The 25,378-nt window shown below is 32.4% G+C and overlaps 2 protein-coding genes and 2 long non-coding RNA genes across 16 annotated transcripts in view; 3 read left to right on the forward strand and 1 right to left on the reverse strand.

Moving 5' to 3' along the window:
* LOC149030446 (uncharacterized) overlaps positions 1–18,594 on the reverse strand; it is a 44,976-nt gene extending 26,382 nt beyond the window's left edge. The window contains exons 1-2 of one of the 2 annotated variants that reach the window (XR_016178795.1): positions 18,481–18,594; positions 9,836–10,011 (exon numbers count right to left, since the gene is read on the reverse strand). This is a non-coding gene — a long non-coding RNA (uncharacterized LOC149030446). Of the gene's footprint in view, positions 1–9,831; positions 10,012–18,480 lie in introns of both variants that reach the window. The other variant, XR_016178796.1, reaches the window with a different exon arrangement.
* The window catches only part of LOC107066989 (discs large 1), a 419,075-nt gene that overhangs the window by 239,248 nt on the left and 154,449 nt on the right, over positions 1–25,378 (forward strand). For all 12 annotated transcript variants that reach the window (XM_015322081.2, XM_015322083.2, XM_015322090.2 and 9 more), the window contains one exon: positions 10,900–10,935. In XM_015322081.2, the coding sequence (XP_015177567.1) occupies positions 10,900–10,935 (36 nt within the window). The remainder of the gene's footprint in view (positions 1–10,899; positions 10,936–25,378) is intronic.
* LOC149030447 (uncharacterized) lies at positions 19,770–20,195 on the forward strand. The gene is made up of 2 exons (XR_016178793.1): positions 19,770–19,956; positions 20,075–20,195. It is a non-coding gene; the product is annotated as an uncharacterized LOC149030447 (long non-coding RNA).
* LOC149030448 (very long chain fatty acid elongase 1-like) lies at positions 22,979–23,676 on the forward strand. The gene is made up of 2 exons (XM_089179142.1): positions 22,979–23,161; positions 23,360–23,676. Exons 1-2 carry the CDS (start codon positions 23,116–23,118, stop codon positions 23,659–23,661), a joined length of 348 nt encoding a protein of 115 aa, XP_089035268.1. The 5' UTR covers positions 22,979–23,115; the 3' UTR covers positions 23,662–23,676.

Consider the following 25,378-nt stretch of genomic DNA (forward strand, 5'->3'; position numbering starts at 1 on the left):
AATAAATTGAATCGAATAATTTTTTAATGGACTAGATAAAAATATAAATAAATTTCAGTATGACGCGAGAAAGGACAATTTAATTCGTAAATAGATAGACATTCGGTGAAAGGTAAGTAAACATACGCGATTTATGCGTGAAAGAAAAAGTTAGGCGTGTTATAACACATCGTCGAATTTCAACGACGAAAAAGAAAGAAGACAGGCATTTATACCGCAATCCTCGGAGATAGAGGAAAGTATGAACTCGTCTGCGTGCCTTTGCTCTCCGTGGAATGTGGCTTTACTTAAAGTTTGGACGTTCTCCAAACAGGTAAGCGAGAAAAGTAGAAGAGAAACAACGTTGAATATTTTAGAATGATAGTGGGGTGAGAGGGTGTAACGCGAAACGTACGTAACTAATATTCGACTGACGTTTAATTTAATTAATTAGTAAGCGGTTAAATTATTTAATGTTTTTGATAGGTTTCATAATTTACATAAATTCAATTCACAATTTCTCATAGTAAATGTTATTATAATTAGTAAATGTCTTTCTTTCTTTCTTTCCCCCCTCTTTCTCTCCCTTTAAACACACATACATACACACACAATAGGTAAAGAAATTCTTGTTGAAATAGTTTCGTGTTTATAGGGAAAAGGTGATGACATAAGCTTTTCTCGTGTAATAGAATACGAAGGAGGGAAACGTCTATTAAAAGAGAAATAAAATCTAGTCTATTTGATAGATCGCACAAATACATATACACGCACACTCACGTATACATTTACGTAGACGTTCACGTAAACGCGAGCTAAGCGACACAATTAAATAGCTAGGGAGACCACCCACTCGATTCACCATTCGCTTCCATATATCCAAACCCTTTCTTCTCTTCGTTCTCCTTCTCCTCCTCCTCTCAGAACCCTCCTATGGGTCGTTCGTTCCCAGAGCTTTGCAGCAGATCTTTATTGCGTTTCGAAGTACCGGCAAGCACAAACAAAGCGGTAATCTGTCGCGCAGATTGTTGCGTCGTCGTGTACCCGATGCTGCACGAAATTGCATTCCGTAGTAAACGGGCGAAAATGGCGTAGGGCGTGTTGCTCCGAATATAGAAGAGGATGAAACAAGGTAAAGAGAGAGAGAGAGAGAGAGAGAGAGAGAGAGATAGAAGACTGCCCACTTGCATATAACAAGAACAACGGTATCCCACGATTTCACATCATGAGCACATACCACCTTCATGTGAATTTTCCCAAGAATTTGTCTCTTTCGAAACATCTTAACCCTTTGTGACCCAATTTTTTGTTACATTTTTGTAACAAATGAAAAAAGTGTTTCCAGACAATAAGAATTACTCGTGTTTATTTTTTATACAACATTATGGCATTATATCAAAAGTTTTTTATTTACAAAAAAAATGTGTAATGATCATGATACCTTCAGCTAAATAAAATATAATAAATTAAATAATAGTTTTTTTAGACAAAGATTTATTTCTTTCATTAAATATTATATTATGTTATAATACTTTATAATATGTAATGATATGTAATCAGATTCTACAAAAGAAATACATTAATACCTTCGTATATGAATAAACAAATAATTTAATATGCATATGCATATCCTTAAAGCATGTTACTTCAAAAGTTATATGACGTTACGGAGGGGTAAACAAATTTTTTTAAAGGAATACCAGTTCTTGGTTAACATTATCATAAATTAAAGAGAATAATTGCTCTTGTTGTAAGGACCTTTCTCGTAACGGGGAAAAGTTAATGATTTCTAAAAAGGGGATTCGAGATCTTAACGTGAGAATTATCAGAAGAAGAAAAAAACAAGGAAAACGAAAAAAGGAAATAGGAAAAACGATATTTCGTCTATTAAAATGCCGAGAACCTGCCGATCGTTGTCGCTAAAAAGCAGATTCGATCTTAATTACTATCCGGAACCATTATCTCTCTCTCTCTTTCTCTTTTCCTTCTTTCTTTCCTCTTCTTTTTTTCTTTCTTTAACTTGGGAAAGCTCGTAAAGCTTTCTACCACCGCTAATGGGGAAGTAAAATGTCGAGAACCAAGATCCCTTTCGACGTTTAATCCAATGAAGATTTTTTATTTCCCATCGTTACTTTTTTTCTTCTTCTCTGCCGATCCCTCTCTCCTGACTCGCCCCCGGTTATTTTACTCCCCTACACTTCCTTCTTCATGATGCTCCTGAGTTGATTATAAAATACGGATCTCGTTTACGAGAGACCAAGCCTATGCGAACCTTTTCGTGCGAATTATCGGTACGCTGATCGACGATTTACTATAACAAACAACAATTGGCACAGAAAAAAAAATAAAAAAAAATAAAAAGAAGTAAAAAATAAAAAAAAAATACGACAAATAAAAAGTACAGAGAGAGAGAGAGAAAGAAATCAGTTAATCGAATCGATTTACAAATGGTCATGTACGTGAAACGTGCTGTTCTCGTGTTATTCGTTATTTTGTTATCTCAAACGCGCGTCAACACTGACGACGATCTCGTAATCTCGTGGAAAGTAATATGGTTTGTGTGTGTGTGGGTGGGGTGGAAGGTTCGTATAAAAATATTTAAAAAAAACAGTAAGAGACATAGACGATGGTGCGAAATGAAACGAAAGAACGAGTTTTTTTCTCTCTCTCTCTCTCTCTTTCTCTCTCAGTTAATGTTCAATAACTCTCTTCGGTCCTATTGTTAGCCTTCGATAAAATTCAAATAGCTTGGTAACGAAATGGCGAATAGAAGGAGAGGTTAGACCAAAACCTCACATTTCAGCAATGTTCGTTACTATACGCTCGAGATACCTAGGACCCATCTAGGACCATCTATGTAAAACAACGAATTGGAAAACAAACGATATGACAAACCAATGCCAGCACAGAACAGATCATTGTTCGATTCGCATAAAGTTTTTTTCTTTTCTTTGTTTTTTATTCTACTTTTATTTTTTTCTTCTTCTTTTTTGTTGTTGTTGGTTCGTTTGCTATTACATTTTTTTATTTCTGGTCGTGTTTATTTTTTCTTTTTTCTCTCTCTCTCTCTCTCTCTCATGCTCTCTTTATCTCTTCTTTTTTTTAATTTTTATTTTTTTTTTATCGTTTTCTCCCGTTTCTCATCCCTCTACACTTGTTTCCGCATCGTTGTTGCTAGTCTCCTCTCTTCTTTTCATGAGGATAGGCGATAAATATTCGTTCGTCGTTTGAAAATTGGCGACGCGCGAGAATCGGTACACTCCTCCTCTTCTACCTCCCCTCCCCTCCCCGCTTCACGATCTACACCCTCCTCTCATCGACCTCTCCTCGTATGCACAAACATTGAATTGATGAATTGCGATTTCGGGTGGAGGTTTTAAAGGATTTACCCAGAATATCTCTCTCTCTCTCTCTCTCTCTCTCTCTTTCTCTTTTTTTCCGAACTTGTCGTTTTTTTTTACATCAATCGCTTTTAATACCTAACGATTGTCCGATAATAATCATAACGTATACGTACGTTATCAGTCTGTGTTTCGTCGTGATCTTTTATGAAAGATTATTCTACTCGTTCACAAGGTAAACCGATTATTTCAACATTTAAAATCTTTTTGAAATTTTAACGATGATGCAATTGATCGATAATTGACTTTTTATATTTCCAATAATTTTTCTTTTTTTTACTCGAGCATTAATTAACAGGATCAACATTTTTGTGGTTATTGAATAATAAATAATAATATCTGCTGTTAATTATAAGAGTCGACTTAAAAATAAGTCGACAAAAAAAAGCAATGAAAGTATTTTATATAAAATTAAATCATGAAATCGAATCTTTTTATTATTTTCTTTTCTTTTTTTTTTGCAATTTTTTTAAACTTACAATTAGTCCACTGTTATAATTATTATCGACGCGAGATGTAGATAATTTTATCAATTTTTTTCTACTTTTTTCGTTTCGAATCTAATTAAACAGTCAAGACTAATGAAATATAGCTCATTAAAAATTTTTCATATTTTATCTTAATGCATTACACAGAATTATTAATAATAATAATATCGAGATTATTATTATTAAGGTCAAAAAGCGGAAAAAATTAATTAGATTTGATTGGAAATATGTTAGATTCGATTGGTCACGCGTTATTCTCGCGAGACCAATTATACGCTCGGTGATTCCCTTCGAAATTCGCAAATCAATATTTGAAAACAAAAAAAAACATACATATCGATACCTATATATAGGAACAAGCAAAAGAGACGTTGTTACTATGTTCGCAATCCAAAAATACTATTCGTGGGAAGAATTTATCGAGCCGCGTTAGGTTTTCACGTTAATTGTCAGCCGCATGCGGAAACATTGGCTTCGTCGTCGTCGTCGTCGTCATCTTCGTTGTTATTGTCGTCGTCGTCGTCATCGTTGCTGTTGTTGTTAGAGCTCGCTAACGATTTGGAATCTCTAATTAGTCTATAACGACTCTGTAACGAGGCATCGATGGGAGCGTGCTGACATCGTTAAACGTCTTTTAATTTCCCTATCGGCACGTCGTTACTTTTTTTCCCCCAATACGTTCCTAGTAGTAGTCTTCTTTCTAATTTCTTTCGATTCTTTTATCGTAATTTAAAGAAGTATTTTTTTTATTTCTGATTAAATCTCATCAGTATAATACGGAGATATTAAGATATCTATATTACGTTTTTATTAATATTATTTATTTACTATTTATGTTATCGTATTATATTGTTTTTATAAAATTATACTATATTATATTATATATCAATTTAAAAATGATTACTCGGCATATAACAAATTTCTATACAAACTTAATTTATTTTCTAACGACCTAATATTTATTCATATATCTATTTATAACGAATTAAATTAAAATTAAAAGTAACATGCTTTACTGCTAATTACTAAAATTAAAAATCCATTAATTTGCCTTCGAAGTTGTTTAAAGGAAAAAGATAATACCAAAGTCTCGAGTTTAATTCATCGCGATTAAAAGTATCTCATTAACTCTGTCAAATATCTTTGGAAAAAAAAGAATAAAAAAAGCAAAAAATGAAAAAAAATTCTCGAAATATAACCGAAGGATTAATTATAACTTTGAATGATCATTTATGGAAGAATGAACATCGACGTAAGCTATATTTATGATCGAAACATCAATACAACACATATGTGTATCCGTATATAGAAATGCATGCAATATGCGTAAATTCGTATACCGTACGCGTTTATAATATTTATGAGAGAACCGAGGACAGATAATTAAGAAGCAAATGGACGATGAGGGAGAGAGTGAGAGAGACAGGGAGATGGAAAATGGAGGATGGAGAACGAAACGGTAGATGCGAAACGAGATGAGGTCGTTAATAATTTTGAAACAGGGTATCCTCGAAAACGCTCGACTCGCGAACTCGAAAGACAATCCCGTGTTTGCGCGTTTCATGTCGGTGAGTTACGAGTCTTCGTTGGAGGGAAAGAGAGAGAGAGAGAGAGAGAGATAAGAGATTGCTCGGGGAGGTAAATCTATTAATTAATGCAGCCGAACCGTGCTCATAATTAAGAGAACGCACCGTGGATCGAGCACGACCAAACATTCAACTTTAACACGTAAGAAAATTCTTTTTCTTCTTTTTTTCTGTATCTCTTTCTTGACGAAACTTTATCAAAGAAAAGAAACTTTTGAAGTACATCATATATAATACTTAGTTTTATTTTAATCATATTCAAAATTATAAGAATAGCTGCTTGACATATATATATATATATATATGTATGAAATATATTTCGTGATATAAATTTATATCTTCTAGAAATACATAAAATTAACAAGATAATTACTATGAAAATTCTGACATAGAAATTGCTTTGCGTCCTATTTACTTCGGTGCATAAATTTAGTAGTCACCTTAATGGTTGATATAGAAGAGAAAGAGAGAGGGAATGAGAAGGAAGCTTAAGAGAAGGGTTGGTATGTTCACGTAGGACGTTTCTAACATACAAGGAGCCCGGTGTCAGGACTCGTGACAGGAGCCGTACCAGGATCAAGGAATTCAGGCATGTTCTCATAAATCCTACTAAAAGACGTTTAGACGTTGACTTCCCCCTTTTTACTATCTCCCATTCGCTCTCATGCAATACTTACCTATTATTTTAGTCCTAATGAATAATTCGTTCGATGTTTAACCGCACGTGAAATTCTCGCCGAAATGGGGAATCGATGCTACACGTTAAGGTCGTTCGAAAATACCACGTGTTACATAATCTCTCTCTCTTTCTCTCTCTGAACCTCGTATATTATTTATTGCCACGTGCTAGCTCGCAATGATCCACGAAAATCGTGATTTTACGAGTATCAAAAGCAGACTGTGAGATAAAGAGAGGATAAGTGAATGGGAAAGATAGAGAAATGCATTCATTTAGGATCGTTGATCATGAATAAAGGAGAAAGAGATAAAGATAGTTAGAGAGAGAGAGAGAGAGAGAGAGAGAGAGAGAGAAAGAGAAAAGAGAAAGAGAGAAGGAAGGAAGATTGTACGTTATAAGCCAAAGTGAAACTTTAAGGGACGAAAGGAAGAACGCTCGCAGGAAGCCAAACTCACTCGACTTAGGGAGTCCTTCTAAGACTACGACGATTCAATGGTTAAGAGGATTAGCTTGCGGTTGAAGGCGTACGCGGCAAGGAGGAAGATATACTCTGTATTAAATCGTCCAAAGCTCAGTTATTTCCTTCGTAAATTGATAGTTGGTAATCTATCACCGTGAAAATCTATATCTGGTAATATTAAGTAGAATTAATTGTTCAAATGTCTCTAGAGTTTGTGCTATTCAAATAGTATTGATTGTTGACATATTGAATATAGAAATGAATTTAAGTTTTAATGGTTAATTTTATATTGATTATTATTCATTGGGTAATATTTCGAATCATAAAATATTAATATGTAACTGTAAAGTAATCGTTTGATGTTAATCTATTCTTATTATAAATGCTGATCAAAAAAAATATTTTAAAATGTTGATTTAAATAATTAGAAACAAATGTAGTTATAAAGAATGATATCATCGTTGGATTATTCATCAATCTATTAAATTCATCGATTAAACAAATTGAAGCGTTAGATTTATATTTATTGTCACATTAGATAGTTCGGAAAATTGACACCAAAATTTTAAAATTAATTTATTAAATTTCGATGTACCGTTATAAAAACTTTCCAATCAAATTAATATATTTTATTATATATAAAAATATAATTACATTACTTTCGTATTATATACATATCCAGCTAGCGTAGGTTATATTATATGTTAAGTAATATGATGAAACATTAGAAGGCTCATTCGTTGTAAAAGATTCTTTTCTGGAATATATATTTGACACAAGCTCATCCTCGTACACGAGTGGATGACTCGATCGAGCGCTCTTGGGACGTACAAGCTCATAAATCCAGCTTACTCCTCATAACGAATATCAGAGGGGTAGTAAGAAGAGAACTAAGGGATGGGGAAGTGAACTGAGAGACTAGAATAGAGATAAGGAGCGAAGTATGTAAGTCTCTGTGGACGAGACACGTGTTACAAAAACCTACGAAGATGATACCCTTTGGGTTGTGAACAAAAAATTTATCTATCACGGCAATAACTTTGTTGGAAGAAACGGGATATCTCGTTATAAAACGAAATTTATGTTATATAATGATTAAAACAAATACTAAATTTTTATATATTATATATACATTTTTTTATCTACATTTGTTTGTTTTTCTTTACAATTTATTTCACGAATATTATTTGTTTCCTTGGAAATGTATAATACAATCCGATTATCTACTCAATTTCATGTAATCAATTTAATATGATCGAAAATCACGTAAGTACAAACTTAAACTTTAATAAAAAGGAAAACGTAATTTACAATACTTCGATGAAACATTTATTGTTCGATCGATAAATTCGAACGATCTGTTAATATACATAACAAGGAGACTTTATGAGACTTCTCGATGGATCTCACCGATAAAACGAAAAACGTCCGATCCGAGGGTGATTAAATTGATGAATCGTATCCTGTCGTCCCTCGTATAATTTCACTAACACGATGATCACGAACGAACATCAATACTTAAAAGATTATCATTTCCATCAGCCGATGCTGTTTTCGTCTTGTTTTGAAGAACATTCTAGTAAAAGATTACATACTTCTGGAATATGTTTTATATATATATATATATATATATATATATATATATATATATATATGTTCCTTTTCTCATTATTGACAACGTGAAATTGATATCGATATTATTACATCTTGCTTTCTCTCTCTCTCTCCCTTCTTCCTTTTTTTGTTTTTTTTTATTCTTCCTCTCTCTCTAGGAATCCACCGAGAATCGACATCCAACTCTAGTAATAGGATTTTGATACTATCCAGCTAGAAATATCCAGCCTCGATGAATAGAGGAATCGAAGATAATTTTCATGTCGCGTACACCAACCGATAGTCCTTTTAAAATCCCTCGATGTGATAGTACTCGTTGGATAAAAATCTAATGAAAATCACGTTCTCTCAATTCTCATTTTCCGATCTTTCGATAATATTTCGATATTTTGTTATCACCATGAATATGACGTTTCTATACTCCCCCATGTCTATCTGTTTCTTTTTGTTTTCATTTTTTTTTCTTTTCTTCTCTTCTTTTTATTTCTTATTTATATTCAGATCAGAAATTTGGATTAAGATCTGGTAAAGATTGTAATTCAAGGAAAAAGAGATCGAGGCTACGAGGTTCATTAAATCGAGAAAGGTTACTGAAAAATACAGAACGCACAAAGAAGGAGTGTTTTATCGGATACCGGTGTCGGTTAAAGTTGAAAGTATAGGCGTTTGTAGGATTAATGTGTGTAAAAGTGACTCGCCTTGTTAGATTTATGACACCAATATGAGCCTTCATAACCAACGCTGAAACGCGTTTATTTTATACTCCGTATATACTATGTATAATATACTTGCGTATGGAATAAAATCGATAAAACATTAAACTACGCGCGAATTTCTTTTCTCGTATCTTTACAAAAAAAAAAAAAGAAAAGATCGTGTTTTGAAAATAATTGCGCTATATACGATTTTTTCTTTTTATTTGTTTTTTTTTTCACTACTTTCAGTCAGATAAGAGACTAGAAGCTTATAAAAAAATGTAGATTTCCTTACGCGAACAGAATTTGTAATAAATTCTTGGAAAGAATAAGGGATGAGGATGTCGTTAACCTTCTATAACCTAATTTTTTTTCGTCGGGCTCGAAATGGAAAAATATTTCAAAACGAAAGTAGCTTTCTATTTTTTTTTATGTAAAATGGTATATGTTTCCATTATAAAAGTGTAGGTTATTATTTATTTTATAAAAAAAAGCATCTACTACAGTTTCTACTTAATAACGAAAAATAAATAGCCTGGTTTTAAAAAATAATGTTTTCCAAAAATATCACATTTTTTCGAGATAAAACTTTATAACGCTATATTTTAATTTATAAAATTTTATACAAATTAACCAACATATTAATAAATATTACAACGATAAAATAAATAATATTTAGCAAATTATATAGAGAGTTAAAGTAAAAGAATTCTTTTCTTTTTCTTTTTGCAAATACGAATTTTCGTTTCTTTACTTTACCTCGCTCATTGAAAATCGTTAAGGTTTGTACAATGTCTACAAGCTAATACTCTTGGGCTATAACGTTGAACTATAACTTTAGCGAGTAATAGTCGTCAACCGCGAATGATCATCGTGTTATATAGCTATGCGAATATCTACGTGTTAGTGTTAGAGAACTGAGTACATACATACATATTGGAAGCTGTCGTTCTCCTCCTCCGCAGTTTCTGCTATTTCGAGACTTCAATGGCACGTGTTCGACGTGCCACCATTGTACCAGGACTATTGTCTTTCGAGCTGGCCAGCCAAATGAGAATGACACAAAACTTCGAGATTCTTGCTGCCAACTCTCATCCTTTCTGCTTTGACTTAAAAAGAAAAAAAAACACAGTTCAAATAGTACCTGTTATCACTTTGAATTCACTTTGATCATGTGAACATGATTTTTTTTTTTTATTCTTTTAGATACAAGCAATTCTTTTCGTAATTTAAAAGATAAAAACGTTCATTGAAATGAACATTGTGATTAACACTAAATCTATATCGACCCTTCATGTATATTTATTTCTATAGTGAACAATTAAACGACTACTTTAAAAAAAAAAAAAAACATATATTTTAATGTAGAATGTGATTTTAGCAAATTAGATAGTGAATAGAATATTTTCTTTCATATAGAAATGAATTATTGTACATTTTACGCGTCTCCAACGCATTTAGTACTAATTTATAGGATTTTTATAAATTGCAAGATCGCGTGTGGTAGGTTTAGTGTTAAAAATATTAACTTTTTTATTGTTATTATTTTCACAAGAAATTTTATTTCAGAATAAAAATAAGAATCTGGTTTAAGGCAGTAGTCGTATTGTTTTAAGAAGAATTGAGAAAACATAAAAATTTTCAAGTTAACGATAAGTGCGTGACACCATTTGGAAAGTGGAAACAATTATTTAACACCTACTTGATAGTCCCTCGAACTCTTGTCAAGGCTTACGTTTAAACTGTCGCGTAATATTCTTTGTTAGCGAAGTCTGTTTATTAATAATTAACGCGGGTCATGTCACGAGGGCGCGAATAATTAGCAGTTTGGACTTGTAACTGGAACGAGCTTGGGTGTATCGTCCTATTAAATATTTAGAATGACGTTTTGTACGTTCTCGGTTTGATACTTTCAACATTTTGAATAATTTCTATGTGTAAAAGTGATATCAAGAAATTACATAGTACAATTATTTTTTGTTCCTTTTCTGTTACAGAGCCACGACAGTTGGCAAGGACACGACGGCGATCAGGTGAGCTTTCGTTAAAATTCTATTCAATATTTTTTTTTCTTAATTAAACACCAGCTTTTTTAGCTTTAGAAATTTTCTTTGATTTTTTCATTGAGCTTTGCTTGCTTGGAGCATGTTCTATTTTACCTTTCAAAAGTATTACTTGCATGACGCGAACATTATTCATTAAGCGAGCTTAACATACAGGAAAGAGTAATTTCGTAGAAAATTAATTAACAATGTATACGTGGGTGTGTTGTAATTGCATGTCCTTAATACCTATTACTACATAATACACGATTGTCAATTATAGTCCTTGCACATTAATTTATTATTCTAATTAGATTAGCTACATAGGTTAATTAAAAAAAAAACTTGAAGTAAATAAATATTTTACAATAAATTAAACAAAAATTTTATTTAATCTATTCACGATCATTGGAAAATATGCGGATATTTAATCTTATTTAAATTACTTTTAATTTATTTACGTAACACTTGTGCATATTTCCTTTTTTTTTTTTTTAATTACGATTAATTAAAAAAAAAATTAGATATTTAATTATTTGCTATTACTGACTAATTTAATTTAATTAAATTTTATATTTAAACCTAAATCAAAAGTTCGTCACTTAAAAATTTAAAAGCAACGAACAGTTAGTGACAATTTTATAGAAATGATGAGTCTAGTATTAACTAGGATTACAATTGAGAACCTCTTTCCTTCTCTCTCTCTTCTCTTCTCTTCTCCTCTTTCCCTCTCTCTCTCTCTTCTCTTCTCTTCTCCTCTTTCCTTTCGTGTCTTTTCATTGCCATCTGCAGTGCTTTGTACGAGCGCTCTGTTCTTATTACCGGTGTTGTGGTTTAATGACGTTATGGTTGGCAAGTATTCTAGAACGAAAGCGTCTGGTATACGCGTCGAAACGCTCCGTTTCTTCGTTAAGCTTTCGCGATTAGTTGAGACGACATCGTCGGTTGCGAAAATATTTACCGGAACCGGTAAACTTGCACGACGCCTTTTTGAATGTGATAAATCGATCTATATACCATTATCTCTTACTATTAGTATTATACTCTTCAACAATTAACTTTGCTTTCTCATTCTGCTTTCATTTATTTCAAAATATTTTCTTTTCTTTTTTTTTTCTTTTCTTTTCTTTTCTTTTCTTTTCTTTTCTTTTCTTTTCTTTTCTTTTCTTTTCTTTTCTTTTCTTTTCTTTTCTTTTCTTTTCTTTTCTTTTCTTTTCTTTTCTTTTCTCTTCTTTTCTTTTCTTTTCTCATTAAAAACATTATTAATATACTATACAAGCTATAGAAATTTGTTAGCAAAGTTAAACGATATAAGTAACCTTTTATATTAAATATATACGTTACCTTTGATAAAGATCTCAAAGAAACCAAATTTCACAATTATTAATTATATTTTATCTAACAGAAAGAAAACACACTATAATAAATATTACATTTAACAAATGAAACCATTAAAATTGGCGTGCATAATTTATCCAGATTTTATATTATAAACGTATGGTTATATAACAAAATTAAAGATATCCTTTCTCGATAATCGTTCGATATCGATATAGTGGTAGTATAAGCGTAGTCAGGTATCGTCAGATAATCCATTTCCTTCGATATCAGGGTACCTCTCTGACAGTTGAAAAGACGTTGGCAGATGGCAAAGAGTGTAGGGAGGATGGACATGGGAAAGAGGTTCGGCAACGGTGGGTTTGGAAAAAGGCAAACCACAATTTTCTCGATTATGCAAATGACGGATTTATCGGTAGCGTACTCATGCCTAAAGGAAGTGCATTGCGAGTTGGCACTCGAACGGTCCGAACGATCCATCTTACCTTATCGTTTTCGATTCTTCTTCTCTTTCCATTTCTCTCATTCTTTCTCTCTCTTGTTCGCTGATTCTCTCTTCGTTGAAAGAGAGAGAGAGAGAGAGAGAGAGAGAGAGAGAGAGAGAGAGAGAGAGAGAGAGAGTATAGTAGATATAAAAGGAAGGTCGACCTTACACGTACGATGTGCCAAACCACTAAGAGAGATTCCCGTAGGACGACCGCTTGATAATCCAACGTGGTTAGGAACTCGCTTTCTTGAAGGAGTTTAAGGAAAGAGCTAGAGAGAGAGAGAGAAAGAGAGAGAGAGAGAGAGAAGCAGTTTAACAATGGCGGCTATGCCTTGAATGAGATTTAGTGTGCCGTCTAATCGGGTTTACCTTCGCCTTGGGGCTCTGTCTTGCACTGATATGCCGATACAGACACCAAGAATATCGTCGCTCGAGTGAAAGAGAGAGGTAGAAAGAGAGAGAGAGAGAGAGAGAGAGAGGGAGAAGGGTTTGTAGAAGGAAAAAGGACTGTTGCTGCTTTGCTGGTTAAGGGAGACGGAGCTTAAACGTCTGAGAAACGAGCGATGAATTTTAAAACGTTTCCCTTCAAAGACGTTATCGACCCTCGACAATTTTTCTTTTTTGTTTCTCTCTTTTTTAACCTTGCTGTGTGTGTGTTTGTAAGTAAGTAAGTAAGTAAGTGTGTGTATGTGTGTGTGTGTGTGTTTACGTAACGCGCAAGTAGGTGTACTTTTGTTTTCATCCTTATCAATCTCTCGTTTGATTAATCCACGTGTTAAAAAAAAATTTGCCATAGAAAGTTATCTTTGCTTTACTTATTATAATAAGATTGATGTGATTTTTTTCCTTCAAAAGAAAATACATCGATTAAATCAATAGAATCGATTAAGATTTAAATATCACGAAGATTGCGGAAGATAATTTACGTAAATTTGTTATTACACGATCGGTAAAAACAAGTACTTGTACAAGGATGTTATTTAACGGAGTTACGATACAAACTCAAGTTATTAAGGTTAAGAGAAAAGGGAAGGTTAAAAGGGCCACCAAGAGAAGAAAGGCTATGTAATTTGCGAGCTTAAACAGCTGCTGAACGCGAGACATGAATTTAAAAGATTCGTTAAAACGTGCTATCGTGCTGAAGCACACAGACCCGTTTTTTCCTCTTCATTGCTATTAACAGGTAAACGGAGTTCCAGCTTCGTCTAGGTGATTAAATAAAAGCTCTTCTCTCTCTCTCTCTCTCTCTCTTTCTCTCTCTTTCTCTCTCTTTTTCTCTCTTTCTCTTTCATGTTTTATCATCTTGGAAAATGTTTTAACGTCAAAATTACACTAGGCAATGATTTTAAATATTTAAATATTATATATCAACGTTATTCTTATAAAATAAAATTTGATGAACAAAGTAAATCTACCTTATAATTAAATACCACCGATAACAATTGTATAGCTTAATTAGTAAAAAAAAAAAAAAAATGAAAGAAAATTAGAAAATTTTAAAATTGCGGATAAAAAAGAACGTTACTTTTTATCTTCCTTGTTAGAAGTTATCGACGGTTCGGCATTGCACCATTGAAACTCAATACACAGTGGGGGAGTGTCGATGTCACTTGATGATGAGAGGGAGGGAGGGAGGAAGAGAAAAGAGGAAAGGGTTGGATCGATTTCCGGTCAATGAGTTCTTGCTTGGAGCACCATGGCCCCGTGCCATTGTCTTGAATGGCTTTTTCGATCCCTTCACAAAGTACCTGCTGCGCATCGGATTCTTGCATCGAATACCCACAATACGGGTGGTGTGGCGCATCGGTGAAAAGCCCAGTAAAAAAGAATACACACAATGCCGACGTTTTCACCAACTCTTTACTTCTCCCTGTTCCCTATTCCCTTCTCCTTCCCCTCTCTGTCCATTCTTTCCTTTTTTTCTCTTTGCTTTTTTAGTATTTTTTTGCTTTATTCCTCTTGGACTAGTCGCTTTTCTCATTTTCCTTTGTCGATGCTCGAAGTATCTTTCATTGTCCTACAACTTCCTTTTTTCGTTCATACTTTTCTCTTGTTAAAACAAAATTTTTCAAATTTTTGTTACTGAAAGGTAGCTAAAGGGGAAAAAATTTGTTTACCAAATTAAGGAAAATGTAAGAAGATAAAATAGTTTATTAGTAATATTTAAATTTTTCAAATTTTCGTTATATTTTTTATATATTATTTTTCAATATGCATTGTCGATATTTTAAATAATTGATCAATGGATTGAATCAGTTTACTGTTGATTTATATTACTATATATAGTAGTATTTTATTTTACTTATTAAAAATTTCGTCATTATGAATGTCCAAAAAGAAAATCTTTTTAAATACTGACTCAATAAATATCAAACCCAATGTATTAGAAAACATTTTGTTTCTTGTTTAGAAAAAAGTATATTCTTTTTTCAAACGGAGCTCGAATAGGAGCTTTTCCACATAAATTCATGGAATAGTATTCAGGAAAGCACGAAGACAACGAATCGCCAAACGGATTTCCATAAAAGTTTCTCAATAGGGATTTGACAAAACCCGGTCGAATGTCCAACATTCGCAAACTTCCGTTTTACTCCCGAGAGGTGGGAAAGTTGGGGTTCGGATGGTGCAAATCGTGGCGAGATTTTGCTTGCCACTTCTCGTATTTTTCTCTCAGGTTACGAAAAAGCTCTCATCTCTTGCATTTTCCTACCTTGTCACTCTTTATTCTCTCTCTCTCTCTCTCTCACTCTCTCCTTCACCATGTTATTCTTTTTCGAATAGAAGGATTATTAGAGATTCGCGAACGGAGATTTCCCGCAAGAGTTTCTAACTTTAGAAAAGGATAGAAAAGTGAGGCAAGAGCTGGTGTAAAAAGCTCGCTCGCTCAATACAAAAGCTCACTCTTGAAGAAAACGGGAAAAGGCGTTGATGTTTTCCTCGAGATTTTTCAATAAGCATCTACCGCCTTCCTATTCCCTTTCTCTCTCTCTCTTTCTTTCCTTTTTCTTACTCTCAGTAACGTTTATTTTAGTATTTTTATCGTGCTACCGTATAATTTGAAACTCCGATACTCGTCAATGAAATTCGATAAAAGTGTCCCGTAACGAGAGATCGACTTTCAATGATTTCTTTTGGTACAAAAGAATATACGTAGCTTTTTTATTGAAGATAAACTAACAAAAGTTAAAGTTATTTTTTTCCGAGTCGTTGATAATTCGTTGGAAAACTTTTTTAACAATTTGATAAATATTATTATTATTATCATCATATGTATATACATTTAAAGCAAACTTTGAGAAAAAATCGTTTAAAAAAGGGACTTAAAAAGTACATAGAAAGTACATTTAACTCGTCTTTAATTTTTTTTTCTTTTTTATTTTTTCACCCCCTTTCCTCGTTTTTTATCTCACTTTTAATCATTCTTGTGTCTCTTTCGTTGACCTTCGCCGAAGAATTGACTGAAAGAGGAAAAGATGGGAATTTCCATGATTTTTTGCTTCATTAAATTCTTCTTACCCTCTTTGCTTGCTATATTCTCCAATGCCTTTTTCTTGCGCCCCTTTTCACTGTCCTCCTGCCACCTCCTTCTACATTCCTATCTCGTCTCAATTCATCCATGAGTTTCTCCTCTCAATTCCTTTGTAGAAATATTCGCGAAGTATGCGAAAAAAAGTGGAAAAAAAGGAAAAAAAAATGAAAAGGGAAAAGAATAGTCGTGACTGCTACTACTATGAAGAATTTTTGTCGGCCCACTAAAATGGGGGAATCTTGATAGTTGAATTAACTGTTCAATTTGCGAGGGTTGACAAAATGTTTGTTGTCGTAAAACAACGAGGCGTGCTTCCATTATTCTATTATAATTCAATTTGTACTACTCGATAGTTGAAAGACATCTCGGTTCCCTTTAAATATGTATCTTCATTCGAGAAGAATTTTTAACTATTACCCAATCTCATCCAATTCTTTTACGTGATTGGTTTTCCACCTTCTTTACGTCGAACATTCATCAAAGTCTTAATTCTATAAACAAACTGAAAGTTCTCTGCTTTATTTTTTTTTTTAAGTAAGAAAGAAAGTTTAAAAAAAAAGTTTAATTTGTTTGAAACATCTCTAGGCAACCAAACTGAATAATTTGCTCTTAATCGTTTTCCTAACGTAAACTTTATCATTTAAATATGTCATATGAATTTTTAATATTTTATTAATTGTATCCTTCAGTATAAAAGTTTTCTTTTTAATAGAATTGTAAGATATACTTTAATATAGTATGCCGAAAGTTACAAATGCAGCGTTACAAATGTTTGTATTTAAAAATTTTTTTAACGAAAGTTATCTGATTTAAACAGAGAATTTATAAAGAATCGTTCATCGTTCATTAATAAAGAATCATTAAATATAATAAAATTAAAGATATATCCAGTTTCGATAACTTCATTAAAAAATGATACAAATCTCATCAAATAATCGATATCTTCTTATCGTTAAAAGAATATTCCTTTGTAAATATTCAATGGCTGTTGAATTATCAGGAAACAGATAAACATTAAAATAAGGTTGAAGGGCTTACGCTTATAGAGTACTTAGACATTTTACTTTGGTAAATCGTAAAAGCTTTGTAAAACAAGACTAACAGTAAAACGGAGGAATAAAAGCCAAGCACACACTCAAACACACGTAAGCAATGAGAAAAAAAATCGTGTGTGATGGTTTGCTGCCAATTAGTTTAATCTACCAGGGTTCTAAAGCTTCCTCAACGTTCGCGTTTTCTTTCGTTTCTTTCTCGCTTTTTATTCTACCTCTCTTTTTCGCTATTTCTTCTTTCTACTTTCTCTTCTCATTTCTCTTTGGTCCATGCAAAAGAGAAAGTTCTCTCGTCCTTCGCCGCAAATGAGCCACTTCAGACACGAGAGATTAGCCTAGGGTGTTCGCTAGCTAAGTTCCTGTTTTCGTTCCTTTTTTTTTTCTTTTTCTCTCATTACTAGGCCGTCGTGGAATACCAGGACTACTGGTCCAGAGGGAAGGAGGAGGACAAGAAAGAGGAGAAGGAAGAGGACGATGAAATTGCAAACAGGAAAGAAAAAGAAGGGCGGCGTGCACAACCTCGAGAGTGAATACATACTCACATATATATAATATACACGTGACACGGCTAATTACGTTTCTTTACCTCGTTTCCTACTAACAGTCTTCCATAATTTGTGTTACACGAAATAAATTGAAAAAGACGAAAATAAATCTGTTAATTTCTCTCATTTATTTTGATTTTATTTTATTATAATATATAATATGTTACTTTTTTTTTTAACCAACAATCCATTCATTTTCGTTAAATTTGGTTTTTCTTGCTTTTTAAAAGATAGATACCTCAAAATGTATTTACAAGGTAAATATTAAAAAGATAAAAAGAAAATTTGACGTCGTTCGACGAAAGTTAAATGCGTGAAAGTAGAATCGTCTTTGAACATTCGTTGGCAAGCAGCAGCAACAGCAGCAACAACAAATACGTACAGAATGACGTAAATAACGTTGTGCCAGATAAGCGAAATTAATCCAGTGCAATTTAAATCACGTGCGCGTTCCCTAGCGCGATTTATCGCGCGTAATTGCGTGCCTTGCGTGATAATTAATCGGCCGTTCGTATTAAGCCAGCAATCGCCAGCAAACGGTAACAACACTACTACATGCGTATACATTTATAAGTGTATACTTACTAAATATTCGCGTATGTATATGTGTGTGAGTGCGCGCGTGTACTGTTATGGAACCCGAAACGTGCACGAGCTTACTGCATACTATTTAAAATATTCCCGCGGATTTATTAGGCCGCATTTAAATAACGCGCTTCCACTGTTCCGTCTAGCGTTCATCGAAGGTCAGATGCGATAATAATTGCAACACGTAATGCACATACGCACACATACACATATATATGTATATTACATATAAACGCGTGCACATAACGAATGCATGCACGTTGCATTTGATGCATAAACGACTACCTTATCGACCGTTGTTAAAGTATACTTCGCAAGTGATAGGTGTCGCTTGATGTGCGCTCCATTGGAATTCTTTTTGAAGTAAAAACTTCTTTAGAATACGTGTGATTTGAAAAATTGTAACGGAGTGGTAGGCGGCGATGTAACGGAGCGGCGGGCGGCGATGAAACGGAGTGGCGGGCGGCGATTAAACGGAGCGGCGGGCGGCGATTAAACGGAGCGGCGGGCGGCGATGAAACAGAGCGGTGGGCGATGAAATGGCCACGATACTAAATATAAAGAGAAAAAGAGACAAGCATATAGGATTGAGTCTGTGAGTTAATGAGACAGAATATAGCTATACAGTTTTTCCTATTCTCGATCTTTGATTCGTAGCCCCTACTCCTGGCTACAAAGCTTTGTATATGTGTGTGTTTGTGTGTGACTGCATACAATTGTGGGTATAGAAACATCCTCTTTCTCTCTCTCTTGTGTGTGTGTGTGTGTGTGTGTGTGCGTGTCAAAGCAAAAGCGAGCTCTGCTATGGTAACCATCAACGGTTTTTCATAAACAACCAAACCGTACTTTGTCCATTACAAAAAAAAAATCTTCTTATTTCTCCACTGGACGTCTTACAACGATACATCTTAGACAATCTGTGAAGAAATAATAACAAGCGACTAAGAGTTGACGGAATTCGATAAAGAAGGCTAAGTTCCACACTATCATTTATATTTATTATAAATAAGACTTCGTCGTTGCATTTGCATACAGGCGAAGTCAAAGTAAGGTAAGCTACGTGTCCTATTTTTGCTTGGACGATATTATATTTTTTATATATAAACTAGGGTTTTTTTAGGAAGGGAATCTTTTCTTTAACGAACAAATAAGGTTTTATTATACCATCTATAAGGTTCGATCACATGTTTTATTTTTCATTTTAATTTCTCTCATTTTCCCCTCATCATAGCTTTTCGTTTAGGCCAGAAAACTATTTTTTTTATATCTGTTTAACAATATAAAAAATGCCGCAAACTAGAGAAGAAAAGTGTGAAATTAAGCAGAAAAACACGATAAGGAAGATTCCAAAGAGTTCAACGGAACGTGTTCGTACATTTCGTGCACGCCAGAAGGCGTTATTAAATGTGCAGAATAATATCTCTAATGCGAGTAATAATGCGTCCACTGTTAGAAATAGTGAAAACGATCATCGTAAGTGATTAAATAGCTTTTAATCAATATATTTCTTTCTTAATCCTTTCTACTCATACTAGACAAGCATAATATCAATAGATCGCTTTTGCAACATTATTTTTTATTTTCTATTCAGATGATTCACAATTGGATATTGTAATTTGTGTTTCACGTGTCTCTTGACTGAAAATTAACGCCGAACAATGTCGTGAAAATCTGCAGGAGGAAAATATTAGCGAAGCTTCAAAGAGTTCGACGGAACGCGTTCGTGCATTTCGTGCACGCAGATAGGAGTTTAGTTACCATACATATTTTAGTTACTATAAGCAACTCGTCTCGTTTCTTCAAATTGAGAACTTGCTTACTGTGTATTATGTTATGTATTATATGTCAATAAAACGTAAAATAATTTTTGAATGTGGTAACAATATTATAATAATAATATTATAACAAATAAACCCTACAATTATCCTATACCTAATATTCTTCATTCGCCTCATTCTCTCGAAACTTAGTTTTTTGAAGGTTTTACTTCTAATACGTGTGATCTGCACACATGATATTTTACTTTCGATATGAACTCATAATTTTGTAATAGAAATGTGAGAATTTTCAATGAAAGAATTACGAATCGAAAAATCCGGTTTGGAAATAACACGAATATGTTTTATCTGTTGACAAACTTTCGCGATCTTTAATCGAATTTAATAGAAATTCCCTAACCCAACCCGAGACCGTAATTTTGGGTAACTCGCACAGAACCTTATTTCGATTCAATGAAGAAACACGTTTACGTTTTTTTCTTCTTTTTTTTTTTTTAATTTAAGATATCAATTTTTTTTATATACTTTTTATTGATTCATTAGAAAAAAAGAAATATTATATATTATATATATTTTTTAAGTAGCAAGGTATGTTCAATGTTGAAAATCTGTTTTGATCTAGCTTTCGACGGTGTTTATACGAGACAACCGAATGTTTAAAGTGTAGCTTCGAGCTATGACGAATTTTCTCGGTCACGAGTTCGTCCGATAAAAGTGAGATGAAGGGACACTCGTTAGGAAAATGTAAAGTTTCCTTCGTTTAAGATCGTCAAGCTTCATCGTTCGTTCATCTATGTGAACTCTCTAGGATTAGTGATGAGAGTTTGTAAGAGAGAAAGAGAAAAAAAAAGTAAAAGAGGAAAAGCACGATATTTTGTCTCGTGGAAATTGCCCCGTTCGTCGTACTTGTAAAAGGTTCGTTTAAGTTTTCCAGGTCACAGCTTTGTGCCCCCGAGGGTGGAAAGATGGCAATGGGTGAGCGAGCTCACGCTCGTCCATCGTTTTTGGAAAAAGTCTCTCTTATTCCTTACAGGGTTTGTTTTTCCAAAAGACAACGATCAAAAAGTGCAAGATATCAAAGAGAGACAGCTTTAAGGATAGAAAAAAGGAAAGGACTGATATAATATTTTTTTTAATTTTCTTTTTCACTCTTTTCATATATTATAAACGTTAGAGATAAATAAATAAATAAGAAAGATTATACTCGTTGTGGAAAATATATTTGGAAGTATAGAGGAAAGTGAATATTTATTGATGCCGTTACTTTTAAATGTAATTCTCAATTGTGGTAAAAGGAAGAACATACACAAACTTTTTAAGTTTAATAGTTGTTCGGTTATATATTTTTTGTTGGTATTGAATTATAAAATATTTCTATGCTTTATAAGTGATCAATATTATACTGGATTATTAGATTTATAAGTACATATAACAATTTGACAGTATTTTTAATAGATAGCTAGTATTAATAAAAAGCAAATATCATTATCTAATCTTGACGTAACTTTCTTAATATTGACTCTCTCTCTGTTTAAAATAAATAGGAATGATGTAACAAAAAAACTTTTTTTTAAACCGTATCCCAGATTTAAACTTCGAATACTTAATTAAGACAAATTTGAAATTTATATTTTTACCGGTTTTTTTCTTATCGAATATAAGGACCCACATTTTCACGCGCTCTCCTGTAATGAATTCCATTCCATGGTTGGTTGACTAAATTTGAGTACCCTGTGACCCTGGTCAAAACTGGTTCCTGACGTTCCTGCAATCATGACTGCTCGCTCGAACTTCAACATGGTTGAATTTCAAATATCCTACCAGTCGTCGTCTCTTTCATCTTTCTCATTCTCTTTCTCTTTCTCTTTCTTTTTCTCTTCGTCCTTCCTTTCGAAACTTTTGGAAGGAAGATCGCGTCAAACACGCGCGTTCCTCGACGAAATGCCTCGAGTAACTTTCTTCGTGAACTATCTTAAAACAAACTATATCAACGTAATTGATGCATTATCATAAAATAACTCTATCGTTTCTACAACAAACACCTTTAACCGTGACGCGTCTTACATCGGACGAAAATATTTTTCGAGAACGATCATTTGTATGAAAAATATTTTTACTGATTTAATTGAAAAACAAAAAAGTTCAAGGAGAACGTAATATAGTGAAAAATAAAGAAATGAAAAGCAAAAAAAAACTCAAAAAGAAAAGTCAAGCTTCATAAGAGGAAATAATAATAGAAGGATAGATTGCATAAAGCAAACACTAATGTTTATTTAACGTGTTTTTTATTGATCTATACTCTTCGACGAAAATGGAAAAAAAAGTTAATTCAGTATATTAATTCTCTTTTTTTTTTTACGGCAAAATTGCAATAAAATATTTTTCCTTCTGCAATTAAGTCAGATTTACTTGAGATCGTTATCCGTGGATAAAAATGTTTGCGGATAAGCTGATCTGTTAAAGACATGATACAAATTAAAGAAACGAGCTTTAGAAAAAAAAGAATAATAATATATTAATGTATGGAAAATATTTCAATGTTTATTTCATGGTATATAAAAAAAAACAAACTAAAGAATTATTTACTTGACGTAAGAGACGTATTACATGTAAACATAGAAAAGACATTTCGTAACTCTTGTGGTGGAGCTTAAAAATCAATGTGTAAGAGTAGGAAAAACGGCTGTCAGTTTTACTTTAAGAAAAAAAACTTTAGTTCGTTATGATCTTTCTAATAGACATGATAGACAATATACTTCTTATGAAAAGTTGATATATTTCGAAATAACTTAAGTTTAAAGTTTAAGTTTTATGTTTATTTGAATAACGATAAGTTTAGTTGCTTCATTCTAAAATGGATATGTTACGCAATGTTGCTCGTTTTGTATTCACAGCCTCAGGTAAGAAATAAATATTTAATTTACTTATAAAAAATAGTTTAATTGTAAATTGTTGTTAATCATTTTCATCTTCTTTATCTTCTAACGAAGAACGTTTTCCTCTTTTTTTATTTTTTTTTTTAATCATTAATCATTAAAATGTAATTAATGTAATTTTAAAATAGAAAATATTATTTTCAAGAATCATTTTATTTTCAGATCCACGCTTACAAGATTGGCTATTATTTAGTCCGTATTCAATAGTATTCATTTTATTTTCATATCTTTATTTCGTTTTAGTATGCGGTCTTAGGTTTATGAAAAACAGAAAGCTATATTCGTTAAAAACATTCATCAAATGTTTCAATGTTTTTCAAATTTCTCTGAATGGTTATATTTGTTATAAATTTGTAACAGACTGTTGGTATTCAAAAATATGGATATATTGCCATCCTATTACTTACGATATATCTCCTGAATCTATGGAGGTATTACTTAAAAATTTATTTCAACAAAATTAAGTAACAGAACGAATGATAGTAACCATTTTTTTTGTATAGCTTTTAGTAACTTGTTGGTGAGCTATAATCTCAAAAATAATAGACCTACTGGAAACTGGAATATTTGTATTACGAAGACAAACAGATTTCGTTTTTACATTTATAATATCACGTAACAACTTTGACTATAGGGTGGCTGCTTGGAAAATATTATTCTGATGGAATAAATTTTTTTATACCTATAGTTAATTGTTCTGTACACGTAATTATGTATACTTACTATTTTGCTAGTTCATGGGATGGAAAAATTCGGGATATTATCAATAAATATAAACATTGGATTACAATTATTCAAATGGTAAGTACTCAATTTTAAAATCAACATCTAATTAAAATGAAGTTTAAATAGAATACCGATAACATTGAGGAATATCGTCAATTTGATTTTTTATTAACAGGTGCAATTCGTACTATTGTTAGCTCATAATTTGCAAGCGTTATCACCGAACTGGGATATACCTAAGCAAGTAGCTTATATTTCATGCGTCAACTGTGTCATTAATTTCTTTTTGTTTTACAATTTTTACAAGCATGCCTATTCAAAGAAAAATATCAAGCAAAATTGATATTAAATATTAAACTTATTAATAAACAAATTTATTTTAATTTTCTATTATGTATATTATAATTGTACAATATGAAATAGAATAAAATATTGAAGAGAAAACTTCTTTGAATAGTGATGATTTGAAAAATTGAAACGCTGTGGCGAGCGGCGATCTAGCGCGGCGACTAAACAGCTACGATATTTCGAGATATTTAAAGATTTCTATTTGAACACTATATGAATTCTATGTAATATTGAAAAAACAAACATTATCTAATGACTCATTTTTAACAATATCGTGAAAATTACATTAAATTTATTTAGTTTAAAATAATGTGATGCATAATAACTAATAAACTCTTTTTTTTTTTAATTTTGAATTAGACCACTTTCATAATTATAGGCACATATAGGATTAAGCCTGCAAGAGAATGAGACAGAATATAGCTATACAGTTTTTCCTATTTTCGGTATCCTCTTTATGCGCTGCTGCGTAGTTATCACTCCTGGTTTTATATGTGTGTGTTTGTGTGCGACTGCATATTATGAAGCGTAGACTCATATTATTTCACAGAGAACCCAGAGCTCGTATTTTTAAAACGTTTATGAAACTTTATAAATTTTTATGTGTTCGTTAGGGTTACAGACCATACATACGGTGTATACTAATTAGTTTCCTGGATACAGTCGTTTTTGAAAAAATTAAGGTTAAAGATTTATTAGTATTCTTATATACCATTTCTTTAAATCATAAATCGACGACAGTTGTAGTGTAGCGCTTATCGACCTAAGATCGTAACCTAGAGATCGCTGGACCGAGTCTCATCGGATTAACTTCTTATTTTTTATTTTTTCTATTTTTCTATAGTAAGTTGTATTATTTTTATTGAAAATATAATAGCAAGTATGGTGTATTTTTGTTTACAAAACATGTCATATCTTTTCTATTAAAAAGTGTTTCTATTTTATTGAAAAATTAGTATTAAATTCTTTATTTTGCAAATATTATAATTAATAATTATGAAATACATAGAATATAATAATTTTATTATCTGCAATATTTTACAAAAAATAAATATATTAAATCATGTGTGCAGATCACACGTGTTAGAAATGAAACGTTTTTAAAAC

Source organism: Polistes dominula, unplaced genomic scaffold (assembly GCF_049000335.1).
Source record: "Polistes dominula isolate Pdom_NZ unplaced genomic scaffold, Pdom_raw_medaka contig_37, whole genome shotgun sequence".
Taxonomy (NCBI): domain Eukaryota; kingdom Metazoa; phylum Arthropoda; class Insecta; order Hymenoptera; family Vespidae; genus Polistes; species Polistes dominula.

What these genes read in the sequence shown, in the direction of transcription:
- LOC149030448 (XM_089179142.1), top strand. Translation starts at nt 23,116, where the DNA reads ATGGATATGTTACGCAATGTTGCTCGTTTTGTATTCACAGCCTCAG. An exon ending in TTTTGTATTCACAGCCTCAG is followed by an intron (nt 23,162 to 23,359) that starts GTAAGAAATAAA and finishes TTTTATTTTCAG; the next exon opens with ATCCACGCTTACAAGATTGG.